This window comes from Rhinolophus ferrumequinum, chromosome 13 (assembly GCF_004115265.2).
Source record: "Rhinolophus ferrumequinum isolate MPI-CBG mRhiFer1 chromosome 13, mRhiFer1_v1.p, whole genome shotgun sequence".
NCBI classification, from domain to species: domain Eukaryota; kingdom Metazoa; phylum Chordata; class Mammalia; order Chiroptera; family Rhinolophidae; genus Rhinolophus; species Rhinolophus ferrumequinum.
The window spans coordinates 16,776,360-16,789,902 of NC_046296.1; the positions used below are offsets into that span (position 1 = coordinate 16,776,360).

General features: G+C 40.6%; 1 protein-coding gene across 1 annotated transcript in view; it reads left to right on the top strand.

Moving 5' to 3' along the window:
- Window positions 1-4,721, top strand: part of EVA1A (eva-1 homolog A, regulator of programmed cell death) — a 40,683-nt gene extending 35,962 nt beyond the window's left edge. Inside the window, 1 exon segment of the mRNA XM_033125422.1 lies at window positions 3,461-4,721. Coding sequence (XP_032981313.1) covers window positions 3,461-3,834 — 374 coding nt within the window. The 3' untranslated portion in view covers window positions 3,835-4,721.
- The last annotated feature ends 8,822 nt before the right edge of the window (window positions 4,722-13,543 follow it).

Sequence of the window (13,543 nt, forward strand, 5' to 3'; positions counted from 1 at the left end):
GTTATTTCAAAATTCCTATCATCCAGGTCACTTATTCTGTCTTCTATTTAATCTATCCCAATTCAGATTTCCTCTACTGACCTCTTCATTTAATTTATTGAATTTTTCAGCTGCAGTATTTCTATTATATATAAAAATCTCTTTGCTAAATTTCTCATTTTGTTCATGTGTTTTTTTCCTTATTTTGTTGAATTGTGTTTTGTGTTTTCTTGTAGTTTATCATTTTCTCAAAACAGCTATTTTGCATTCTTTATCCAGTATATTGCAAGATTTTGTGCTTGCTTTTGAGCTCAGTTATTTAAGGATTAGTATCTTTTTGTGATTACTTTTTTTCTTGATTCTTTATGTTCCTTGCAGTTTTGTATTGCTGCTTTTGCCTTTGATGGAGCAGACACCTCCTCAAATCTTTACTAGTTGCCTTCAGATGGAGTAACTGTTTGTTGATCCTGTTATATCTGGGGTTCTCTCTGACCTTGTATTTATACACCTGCTGTGCATTTCTTGTTCCCTTTTGTGACAGAATTCTAAAACTTTTATACCTTTGGTTCTTACAACTCACCTGGCTGGCTGCTGGAAACCTCTTTCCTGTTTCCCAGAAGGTGGAGCTATAGCTCAAGTTTCTGAATTTTTCTCTTGCCCACGGATCCTGGTCTCACACAAGGAGCCACTGCGGGGGTCGGGGGTGAGTTTATCACATGGGGGTTTGGGGCTGCCCACCAGCTCATGGGTAGATCCTTGCCTGAGGTTCTTCCAGAGGTTTATTGGTAAACTTCCTGCTGATATCCTGAGCGAAGTCAGCAGGAATCATGTCACGTTAATACCCTTTGATATTCTTATCTGCCTCTTTCTCAATATTCTCCCTACCTCCAGTCATGGAGGTCCCGCTACGGTGCTCTGGGTGTTGCTGAAGAGAAATAGGTTCATCGTGCAGCATCCATCACAGCTGGGGTAGCCGCGCACTCACACACTACTCTCCTTTTCCCCCTGTGGAGAGGTCACCATGGGATCATTCAGTTCTCTGCTCTGTCACTTTCAGTGCTGGAAGTTTCTCTTCTCCTTTCTGCTGAATTCCAACTTGTTTTGTTTGGTTGCTCCAATGGTGTGCTGGAATCTCCACTCTGGAGGGATGGATTTTCAAATTCTCTTTCTTCTGTGGGTATCTGCCCAAATTGGCACTCTCTAGGTTTTTCCCCAACTGCTCTGGGAAGATTTGGGGTGGGTTCTATCTTTGCCTATTACAAAAGAACAGTTGGGCGACACTCCTCCCAGGTCCCTTGGCATATGTTGTTGGATCACACAACTCCCACAGAGATGCTTTTGTTTGTGGATGTGTGCCTATTTAGCTGTTTAAAAAAAGTGAGGGGGCGGGGGCGAGACAAGAGGTAGGGATGTCTCACGTGCCAGGATGCTAATGTCACTCTCTTTCACTGCATTTACATTGTATGTTGATTACTCTTGTATTGACTGTTCATATTTTCTCATTTCTTCTCTACTCTTCTCCTGGTACCTATGATTTGTATTTATTTATTCACATCCCTGTAATATTGGTGGGGGTTTCAGAGAGAAGATGGGATCATAAACATATGCATTCAATATGCTATGTTTAGACTGATAGAGACTTTTGGGGGTATAATTTAGAATACATTATACTTCAAAATGCCTGTGCCCTTTGATGCAGCTGTTCTATTTCTAGATAACTAACCTATAGTAACCTGTGTCCGTTAAGAGATGTGCACAAGAACACAGGGACGTTGACTCTAGTATTGATCGTAATAGTGAAAAATTGGAAGCAATTTATATGCTTTTCATTTTCAATTTATATCAATAAGGAAATGGTTAAATAAACTATTATAGGTCTATACTACAGAACACTATGCAGCAGGCAAAAAGAATGCTATTGACATATCTGGAAATCTAAGAAATATTCTTAAATTTGAAAAACAAGTATGTATCATATATGATCCCAATTATATTCTTTAAAAACCCACAAAGCAATGTATATTTTAATTCATACTTACCAGTGAATATAGATTATGGAAAACGAAATTGCTTATGTCAATCGTGGGTCCTGTCAGATTGACAGTGCTCTGTGACTCAAGGCCAGGCATATCCCCATGTTCTCGCATTTACCTAGAAAGGGAAAGCTGTTCACCCAAAGGGTTTCATTCTGCTGAGCACTTCAAACAAGGATCATCACAGGGCCCGCTAAGCATATTGCTCATCAACAGAATGATTTTTTTTTTCCTAACCAAGGAAGAGCTCAAATTCCTTCCCCACAAGTTAACCTGATGAGGTCATTCCCAAATGCCTACCCTGGCTTTTAATCTGTGATTGTAACAACTACCTATTGCTGTGTGCTGTGTAGCAAGTTACCTCAAAACTTAGTGACTTAAAACGACACACACTGAGTATCTCTCAGTTTCTGTGGTCAGGAATCTGGGTCTGGCTTGGCTGGGTTCTCTGGTTCAACGTCTCCCACAAGGTTGCTGCAAGGCCAGGGCTGTGGTCACCTCAAAGCTTCACAGGGAAGGACTGACGTCCAAGCTCACTGACATTGCTGTTGGCATCATTCAGTTCTTTGCAGGCTATTAGGCAGAGGCCACGCTTAGTTCCTTGCTATGTGGGCTTCTCTGCAATGTGAAGCCAGCTCACAACATGGCAGCTGGCTTCACCATAGCGAGCAAGTGAAAAAAGCTAGAGTGAACATGAGCAAATTGGAAACCAGTCTTCTGTCCCCTAACCTTGGACTCATCCATCACTTTTGCCATATTCTATTTGTTAGAAGCAAGTCACTGGGTTCAGCCCACTAAGTCCAGTACTCAAGGGGGAGGGGCTTGCATAGAGACTGAATACCATGACTTGGGAGCATCTTAGAAGCTGCCTACATTTGTTGACAAGGCCTGTGATGGTATATTTGGGATGAAAGAGACCATTTGTCCTTGGTTTTATTTATAAATTTGTCGAGAAGAAGGAGGAGGAGGAAGGAGAGGAGGAAGAAGAGAAAAAGAAGAAGGAGGAGGAGAAGAATAAGGTGCCTACAACTGTGGTTAAAAGTTTATTCAAGGGGTTGTAGGAGCAAATGCAGAAGCAAAGATTTTTCTAGTGTAGGCGAAAATAGGCTTTAGACAGATGCATCTCTTAATCAAGGGATATGTAAGCATAGTTGCTTGCTTATAATAGGTGCTAACTGTTTTTCTTCTAACTTTGCATTTTGAAATAATCTCAAATTTGAAGTTGAAAGAATAGTAAAAGAATCCCATACACCCTTTACCCAGATTCACCATTTGTGAATAATTATATTCTTGAATACATTATGTAGTTTGTCATGTGGGAAGGCCCTATTTGTAACCATCAAAGCTTTGGGGTCTGGTGAGAGGTATGCAGGTAGGTTGGAGTCATATTCCCTCTCTGCATATAGAGTTGTCCTCTCTCAAATGCTCTCTTTTGCCTCCTCCTCCAGAAAACCCTGAGCGAGCAGCTCTGTACTTTGTCTCTGGCGTGTGCATTGGGCTGGTCCTCACACTGGCTGCCCTGGTGATGAGGATCTCTTGCCACACAGACTGCCGGCGGCGTCCCCGGAAGAAGTTCCTGCAGGACCAAGAGAGTAGCAGTGACAGCAGCGACAGCGAGGATGGCAGCTCAGACACAGCATCTGACATCTCCATCCGGAGACACCGCCGCTTCGAGAGGAGTTTGAATAAGAACGTGTTCACATCGGCAGAGGAGCTGGAGCGCGCGCAGCGTCTGGAGGAGCGGGAGCGCATCATCAGGGAAATCTGGATGAATGGCCAGCCCGAGGTGCCTGGGACCAGGAGCCTGAACCGCTACTATTAGGGGCAAGACTGCTGGAAGGCTCCCGGAAGGGAGTGGGACCCCAGGGAGGGTGGGCACAGAGAGCTGAACGCAGTTCTGCTAACTAAGGTTACTGCTGGCGCCGGAGATGAGCAGAACACCTCCGTTTTCTCCTTTGGGATGAGATTTGTGGAGCAGTAGAAAAACCCGATCGGTTCATCAACCTTTCCAGGCCTTGGAATGGTGCTGAAAAACCCTCTCCCACCATGTGGACGGAGATTAGAGAAACAGGACTATGGTTTCTCTTGATTTCTGAGGATCTCAGAGTTTCTGCGGACTTCATTGCTATGAGTTATTCCTTTACCAAAGGAACGGTGGTCATAGCGTGAGGGCTAGGAACAGCAGGGTGAACTTTATCCAGTAAATGCAATTTTCTAAATGACTCCATGCTGTGGAAGTTATTCTGATCCAAATAGCATGAGCCATACTTATTATTTAAGGCTGATTTTTTAAAATCTTGTGTTGCAATAGCAACCTCGTCCATTTGAACTGGCACCTCAGGGATTAAAATCCTAATTTTTAGTATAGTTCCCACCTCATTCATGAAAATGAATAGAATTAATGTATTATGGGAGATGTGTCAGTGAACTAGACAATGACATTAACCTCAAAGGATGAAGGGTTTTATTTTAAATAGTTTATAAGATATCTATTAACATGCATGTTTGAAAATGCTGCATAAGAATAAAAGCTGTGTTTTCCCCCCTTTTGGAGAGAAGAAAATTTTGTTATGACTGTAGATAATCATGATTTCAAACATTTTGTTTAAAAAAAATCCAAGTTTGGATTGCCAAGAAAAGAATGGGAATGGGGGATGAGGAATAAAGCCAAAATTAGGATGGGATTAAAAACATAAATGTTGCATAAAATCTTTTTTGTTTCATGTCTGTCTCTCTGGTTACCTTAAACAGCAGCCCTTTCATATAGGTGGGTTGGGTCCTTTGTCAGGCCTTTCAAATAATTGGAGAATTGAGAGAAATGGAAAATCTGGGGAATGGAGAAATGCCCCCTGCGTGACTAGGGGCTTTTCATTTTCTTTATGTTGTATGTTATGGTTACAGTATAGTTGAGTGATTGTTAAGCAGATAGAGAGATAGAAGACTTCCCTAAAGTTAGAAATAAGATGGCGGCCCCGAATGGAAAGGGGAATTTGGTTGGGAAGGAAGAGAGAGACAGGGCTACGCCACGTTTAGAAATGGGTTACAGAGGAAGAAGCAGCCTCCTCCAGCCTGAATAATGAGTTTTATCTGTCAGCTCCCTTCTCGTAGCCTGTCTGGATGGCCCAGAGCCTGCCTACTGGGAGGCTCTCTCCTATCCACTTGCTTTGTCACCGTGACTGAGAGGGGGTCGGGAGACTTCCTCGGCTGAGATCTCTACTACTTTAGCAACCTACTCTCTGAGATAGGGGCTTGGAGGACTGTCTTAAGATGTGAACAATCACAAATCTCTATTTGCCAAGGGGGCAATACAATGTGCTTGAAACCTTCACAGGCTGGCCTGACTAAATCATTTTGGGGTGGCCTCATTGGCTAGTAACAACTGCCAAAAATCTAGTTAATCAGCATCTCTGAATCTGGGTTCCCACCCTTGTGGTTTCAGTCCCTTGACAGCAATGCAGGAATCATCCCACTCCCCTGGGCTTTAAATGAACACGATCTGTCTTGGTCTCTGCCTCTTATAAAAATGAAACAGTGGGGAACTGCCTTCACCCCCAGGATGCATCCAAAGCTGGCAACGGGGAGGGATTCACCCCTTGTGGCAGGGACTATGGGGGACTGCAGTGGTGGAGGTGTTTGGGAAGGTTCTGGGACATCTGGTTGTGCCAGTTCTCATTCCAATGTCCTAATACCTTTCTACCAAGTTCATGAAGTTTCCATTTTTAGGCTTTGCCTGAGGCACAAAATGTACTAGGTAACAGTTTAACTCATGGCTTCACTTCCATATACCAAGCATTCTAGTTTTTCAGCCAAAGATAGGGAAACCTCCTTCTCTATCTTGACTCAAGCAGTTTCATATTTTAGGCAAGTCTGCAGCATGACCCAGGACATCCCATTTTTATAGCAAAGCCACTGGAAGTGGCTTGGATGAGCCCAAAGGTTGAATGGAGTGGGGTCTCAGGAATCACCAGCACAGGGCAAATGGTGTTAGTAGGGTTGATGGAGACGCCAATATTGGGCCCACCTGTGTCTGCACGTGGGGTGCAAGGGAGGGTTCAACAAAGGAACAATGGCTTCTGTCAGCACTTCTGTCTGAGAGAAAGCTGCCTCTCCAGCCCTCACCCTGAAGCTAGTTCCTTCCCATATGTCCCTGGCGCCTTGAGCTGCTGCTCCAGCACTGGAGCTCAGAGTGAGTGAGCCCGTCAGCGAGTAAGTCCATGTGTGGAATGTCTGGGACTCCAGAAGCCCTCCATGTCACTCAGCCACAACCTCCTCTGGTTTTCAAAGCCAGAAGTGGTGGGGACTTCTTTTCCCAGCACTGGAACGCTAGGCTGGGAGCCTGTGTGGGGCGGTGACTCCTTACTCCTCAGGGCAGGATCTCTGCAGCCAAGGTATCACTCCCAAATTTTAACCACCACGTGTGGGTGTCGGGCCAGCCCATTTCACATCTTCGCCCTTTTTACCAGTCTCTATGTAGCTTCTTCATATCCTTAGTTACAGGACTTCTGTTCAGCAGACTTCAGATTGTTCTCAATGATGATTGTTCTGTGGTTTAGTTGTAGTTATGATGTGGTCATGAAGGAGGCAAGTGCAGCGTTTTTCTACTCTGCAATCTTGACCGGTTATGCCACTAGGTTTTGAGAGGTGTTTTTTTACACAATACATCACTGGAGAATTCTTCAAACTGCATTCACCTTCTCCCAGACCTACTGCTCTATCTATGTTTTGTGTAGGCGTACATTTCAATGTCAGTTCATGACAAGACAAGTTGCAGGGTTACCCAAGTCAGAAGTCTGGTGCTGATTCCAGGTTTTTTTCTTTTCCTTTAAACCTCACATATAACTAAGTTAGCAAATCTTCCCAATTTTAAGTTATCTATATTTCTTGTGTCAATCTTTCTTTTACAACCTAATTCAAGCCCTTATTATCTGGACAACAGTAAAAACCTCCAAACTGTTCTCCAATTCTTGTCTCCCTCAAAGTCATCCTGAAGATAAACACTAAAGTGATCTCTATTACATGTGTAACTCTCCATGGGTCTATCCCTCTTTTATCCTCCCTATGTTTTCCAGTTGCTTATCGAAAATGTCCAAAAGCCTCTAGATAAGCATGCCAGTCTCCCCATGAAGAGCCCCGCAGCTTCATGACTTGCCCCTCTGTGCCCATTTTTCACTCCAACCATATTAAATTGCTTATAGTCCTCTTTCACACAGAATGATCTAATCATTGCTTTGCCTAAAATACCTTTTCTCCACTCTCTTTCTCCCTCTCTGCCACTCACCCTAAAAGCTCCGCACAAGAGTTTCATCACCAGGAAGACGTCCAAGCCTTCTCCAGGCTGGGCCGTGCATCATCCTCTAAGTTTTCATGTCCTATGCTTGCTGTGATCATTGCTATCACCACTTTGTTGTGAAATTATCCATCTGTGCCTCGAAGGCAGGGAGTCGATTATGTTCATCTCGGGTCCCAGCAGGATGCACAGAGCCTGTCACATCATATGTTTTCAGCAACTATTTATTGAACTGTAGTATAGACTACGGTGTATTCACCAAACTCTCTTTCCTCTGCCTCTTGGGCACACAGAAGGACTGCATTTCCCAGTCTCCCTTGAAGTTAGATGTGGCCATGTGACCAAGTTCTGCCCAATGGACTATAGTAGGCTTCCCTAAATGACATTTGCATTTGAATTTGCCTTCCACATGATCTTCTATACTCCCTTTCTCCCTATGTGCTGATTGGATGCACTGAATCCAGCAAAGAATTCTGTGGCTTTAGGGGGTGGTGGAGCCACAAAATAGAAAGGGCCTGGGTTTCAAATGACCACACAGAAGGCCACCCACTGACCTGGAACATGCACATTGTACTTTGTGTGAGGGGAGAGATGTTGATGAAATGAATTCCTGGAGGACTCTTGACGTCTCTGGTTCCAAATCTATTTCTACTGTGTTTCCCCGAAAATAAGACCTAACCAGAAAATAAGCCCTTCCATGATTCTTCAGGATGATATCCCCTGAACATAAGCGCTAATGCATCCTTTGGAGCAAACCTTAATATAAGACTCGGTCTTATTTTCGGGGAAACATGGTAGATAGGCTTACTCCTAACTCATTCTTCATGAGTAAAATTGATCTTAAATTTTTAGAGGAAATTGTAGAGGTCAGACTAACACTCTTATTTTTGGAACAATTTTTCTTTACTACTTTTAAGTTCCTTTTTTTAAAAAAAATTGATAACATATGTATTGTGAAGTGATTACCATAATAAGGTTAGTTAACACATCCTTCACTCACATTTAGAATCTACTCTCTCAGCAAATTTCAAGTATACAATACAGAATTAACTACAGTCACCATGTTGTACATTAGATTCCCAGAAGAATATAAGATATTTATCTTACAACTGAAAGGTTGTACTTTGACCAACATCTCCCCATCTTTCCAACCCCAAGCCCTAGAAACCAAAATTTACTCTCTGTTTCTATGAGTTCAACTTTTTTAGATTACAAATGTGAGATCATGCAGTATTTCTCTTTCTTTGTGTGACTTATTTCTTAGCGTAATGCCTTCAAGGTTTACTCATGTTGTCACAAATAGCCAGATTTCCTTCTCATGGCTGAATAATATTCCATAGAATATACCACATCTTCTTTACCCGTTTATCCATTGATGGACACTTAGGTTAATTCCATGTCCATGTTATTGCCAATAATGTTCCAATGAGCATGCAGGTACAGATATATCCTCAAGATAGTGACTTCATTTCCTTTGGATAGATACCCAGAAGTGGAATTGCTAGATCATATAGTGTTATAGTTCTGTTTTTAATTTTTTGGGGAGCCTCCATACTGTTTTCCATAGTGTCTGTACCAGGTTACATTCCCACTGGCAGTGCACAAGGTTTCCCTTTCTCCATATTCTCACCAACACTTATCTCCTGTATTTTTGATAATCATCATTCTAACAGGTGTGAGCTCATGTCTTATTGTGGTTTGGCTTTGCATTTTCCTGATGATTACTGATGTTGAACATCTTTTTCAGGTACCTGTGGCCATTTGAATATCTTTGGAAAAATATCTATTGGGTTCCTCTGTACATTTTTAAATCAGATCATTCATTCATTCATTTATTTATTGAATTGTATTACTTTTTTAGATATTTTAGAGATTAACTCCTCAACAGATATAAGGTTTGTAAATATTTTTTTTCCCATCCGTAGGTTGCCTTTTCATTTTGTTTACTTTATTTCCTACGTAGAAGCTTTTAGTTTGATGTAGTCCCACTTATTTTGTTGCTTGTACTTTTCGTGTCACATCCAAAAACTCATTGCCAAAACCAGTGCCAAGAAGCTTTCCCCTATGTTTTCTTCTAAGAGTTTTACCATTTCAGGTCTTACGTTTAAGTCTTTAATCTTGAGTTGATTTTTTTTTTTTAATATTTTATTGGAGAAGGGGAACAGGACTTTATTGGGGAACAGTGTGTACTTCCAGGACTTTTTTCCAAGTCAAGTTGTTGTCCTTTCAGTCTTAGTTGTGGAAGGCGCAGTTCAGCTTTAGGTCCAGTTGCTGTTGCTAGTTGTGGGGGGCACAGCCTACCATCCCTTGCAGGAGTTGAGGAATTGAACTGGCAACCTTGTGGTTGAGAGGACACACTCCAACCAACTGAGCCATCCAGGAGCTCAGCGGCAGCTCAGCTCAAGGTGCCGTGTTCAAGTTTAGTTACAGGGGGCGCAGCCCACCATCCCTTGTGGGACTCGAGGAATTGAACTGGCAACCTTGTGGTTGAGAGCCTGCGCTCCAACCAACTGAGCCATCCGGGAGGCAGCTCAGCTCAAGGTGCCACGTTCAATCTTAGTTGCAGGGGACAGAGCCCACCATCCCTTGCGGGACTCGAGGAATTGAGCTGACAACGTTGTGGTTGAGAGCCTACTGGCCCATGTGGGAATCGAACAGGCAGCCTTCGGAGTTAGGAGCATGGAGCTCTAACTGCCTGAGCCATCAGGCTGGCCCCTTGAGTTGATTTTTTGAATGGTACAAGATAGCAGTCCAATTTTTTTCTTTTGCATGTGAACATACAATTTTACCAACACCATTAATTGAAGAGATGATCCTTTCCCTATTGAGTATGCTTGACTCCCTTGTCAAATGTTACTTAAAATAGGGATGGGTTCATTTGTACGTTCTTGATTCCATTCCATTGGCCTGTTTTTTATGTCAGTACATTACTGATTCAATTACTATAGCTTTGTAACATAATTTGAAACCAAGAGGTGTGATGCATCCAGCTTTGATTTTTTTTTGCCTAAACTTGCTTTGGATATGTGGGGTCTTTTGTGGTTCCATATGAATTTTAGGATTTTTTTCCTATTTCTGTGAAAAATGCCATTGAAATTTTGATAAGAATTGAATTGAATTTATAGATGGCTTTGGGTAGTATGGACATTTTAACAACATTAGTTTTTCCAATCTATGAACACAGGCTATTTTTTTTTCATTTGTTTCTTCTTCAGTTTCTTTCATCAAAGTCTTTTAGTTTTTCATATACAGATTTTTCACCTCCTTGGGTAAATTTATTCCTAAACTTTTATTAGTTTTGATAAAATGCACTAATGTAAATGGTATCATTTTCTTTTCTTTCTTCTTCAGATAGTTAGTTGTTAATGTATAGAAATATAATGGATTTTTGTATTTTGATTTTGTATTCTGCAACATTACTGAATTTATTAGCTCTAAGAGTTTTTTTGTGAAGTCTTTAGGGTTTTCTATAAGATTATGTCATCTGCAGAGATAATTTTACTTCTTCCATTTCTATTTGGATGCCTTTTATTCCTTTTTCTTGTCTAATTTCTCTGGCTAGAACTTTTAGTACTGTGTTGAATAGGAGTGGTGAAAGGGGCATCCTTTTCTTGTTCCTGAACTTAGAGAAAAAGTTTTCAAACTTTCAACAATGAGTATGATATCAGTTTTGGGTTTGTCATATATGGCCTTTGTTATGTATTTGTTGAGAATTTTTGTCATGAAAGGATACTTTTAAGATCTTATGCTTCTTGGAGTTATTTTATGTTCATCAAGAATATTCATCCATCTCTCTTTTCAATTAATGATACTGTGTTTCCCCAAAAATAAGACCTAGCCGGACAATCGGATCTAATGTGTCTTTTGGAGCAAAAATTAATATAAGACCCGGTCTTATATTATATTATATTATATTATATTATATTATATTATATTATATTATCAATAGATTCAAAGGTGACATGTTCCTTGCCTTTCCTCTCTTCATGCTAAATTTTTTCAAATTTATTTATATGTTTCTCATGGTACTTCTTCCTTTTTATCTTAATATTTTATTTACATGTAAACATTTCTTGTATCCACTTTGTTGAAGTAAAATGGGTCAGGCAATACTTCCTGCCTTTTGTCATAGCTTTCACAAAAGCTTTAGCATCATTCTTATCAGAGTGGTAGTACTATCAGATAAGGGCAGTTACACTTACTCTTTTAATCAGCTTGGGGCAGAGCAAAATTAGCCTCGTTTTTTTATGTCTTTCCTTATCTTCTCAACCTATTTTTCGACTGCACAAATTGGAAAATGGACTCCTCTTGAAAACTGTTGTCAGAAAAGGGGTGTCAGTTTTCTAATTATTTGCCAGGCCAAATCAGTTTTTATAGATCAGGATATATTATTTCCTTGCCCTAAATATTAGACTTAACATTAAAAAATATATAGCATTAGAAGTATCAGCCTGCAAGATGGTCATCTCTCCAAGTCTTCTTGAAAATCTGCATCATGACTTCACTTTATCATTAATTGTTGATTTAAAAATGCATGAATATTTTTAAGTTTTGAGTTAAAAAAGCAACACAAAGACTCGGACAATGGGAAACAGACCCTATTGCAGTGTGCTGTTCTACAGAGCCTCAAAGCCATAACTGTTTGTGACAAAGATGATTTTAACTTTATGAAAGTCTGCTTTATCTGCTTTCATTTATTCTTTACTGTTAGCCATTTCCTTGCCTCTTTCTACTTTAGATTTTCCCATTATCTTCTACATTGACTCATATGTGACCATGTGGTAGGGCTTTCAGTGTACTTTCTAAGTTCAATTCAGCACTGAGAGTCTTACAAAAAGTTCTTACAGGTTTATAAGGAATGGATGTTCATTCTTGAAATTATAATCAACCTCATTGATTACCAATTTTCTAGTCCCGCAGGCTTGAACAACTAACGAGAAAGTTTTAAAGCTTAACCATTGGACTGTGCTTCCAAAATAGTCACAACATGTATTCTTTATTATTCTTACTTTCAAAATCATCTTTGTTTCACTGGATCTGAGGCACTTGACCCTCAGATATATTTAAAATCTCCTTTCTATAGGAAAACTATCATTCAGTCACTGAGAGAGGGAACTTCTAGATGAAAGTCTCTTTTCCTAGCCATCTGGTCCTTTTTATTTTCCTTTTTTCAGCAGTAGGAAGAGATCTGGGCCTAACACTGGCAACAGTGACATTTAAAATGACCTGCATGCACCTCCAACCCCCATTGGAAGAACACAAGGAATGTCTGAGGCTCTAAGAAGAAAGATTTCTCTGGGCCTGAGGCGAGAGAAAGAGAGTCCATTCAGACTCAGAATTATGCAATCAGCTCCAGCTCCATATAGTCAAAAAGACAAGGTGATGAACTAAAGAATTTCTTTTGTACTCCTGAAAAAATCTGTTTTTTTTTAATTCACAGTCTCTGGTCTTTTCATGAACAGTATTGGATGCCTTACACTATGTTACAACACCGAGTATGTCTTTTGAATGGAAAAACCGTTGCCACTTTGCAATATCTGTATATTTGCAAGTGAATTCCTTGAATGGGAAGAACGTATTTCTGAATGAGGAACTTTTGACAGAAAAGAGAGATGCACGAACAGAAATATGTTTTCTCTTTATGATGTTACCGTTACTTTGCAGAATTAGACTTTTGCATATCCAGAACTCAAGAGGCTGCTCCCGCTTTTTTGGATACTTCTCCAAGTGAGTGATTCATCAATATATATGAGTTACCAGGCTATCCGTATGTGACAAAGGCAAGTTTACGAAAGTAGAAGCAATTTAGTTGAATGGCATGAGCTCTAGGGAAGTATTTTATAAGAGATTGGAGAGCAGAATTTGGTTAACTACAGTACATGGGCTAAATCCAGCCCACTACCTGGTTATGTACCACTTGCAAGTGAAGAATGGTTTTTACATCTTAAAATAGTTACATTTAAAATGGTTATATAAGTACCAACACACTAGCCTTGATTTCGCCTCAGGGCCCACAAAGCCTAAAACATTTACTTATGGCGCTTTATGGGAAAAGTTTACTGATACCTGTTGCAGAGTAATGGCCTGGAAATATCAATAGAGAATAGGATTAGTGCAGAACTCTATCCCTTCCCTAACTGTGGTAGGCTGAATAATGACCCCCCCAAATGTCCATGTCCAAATCCTTGGAACCTGTGACTATGTTATCATACATGGCAAAAGGGACTTTACAGATGTGATTGAA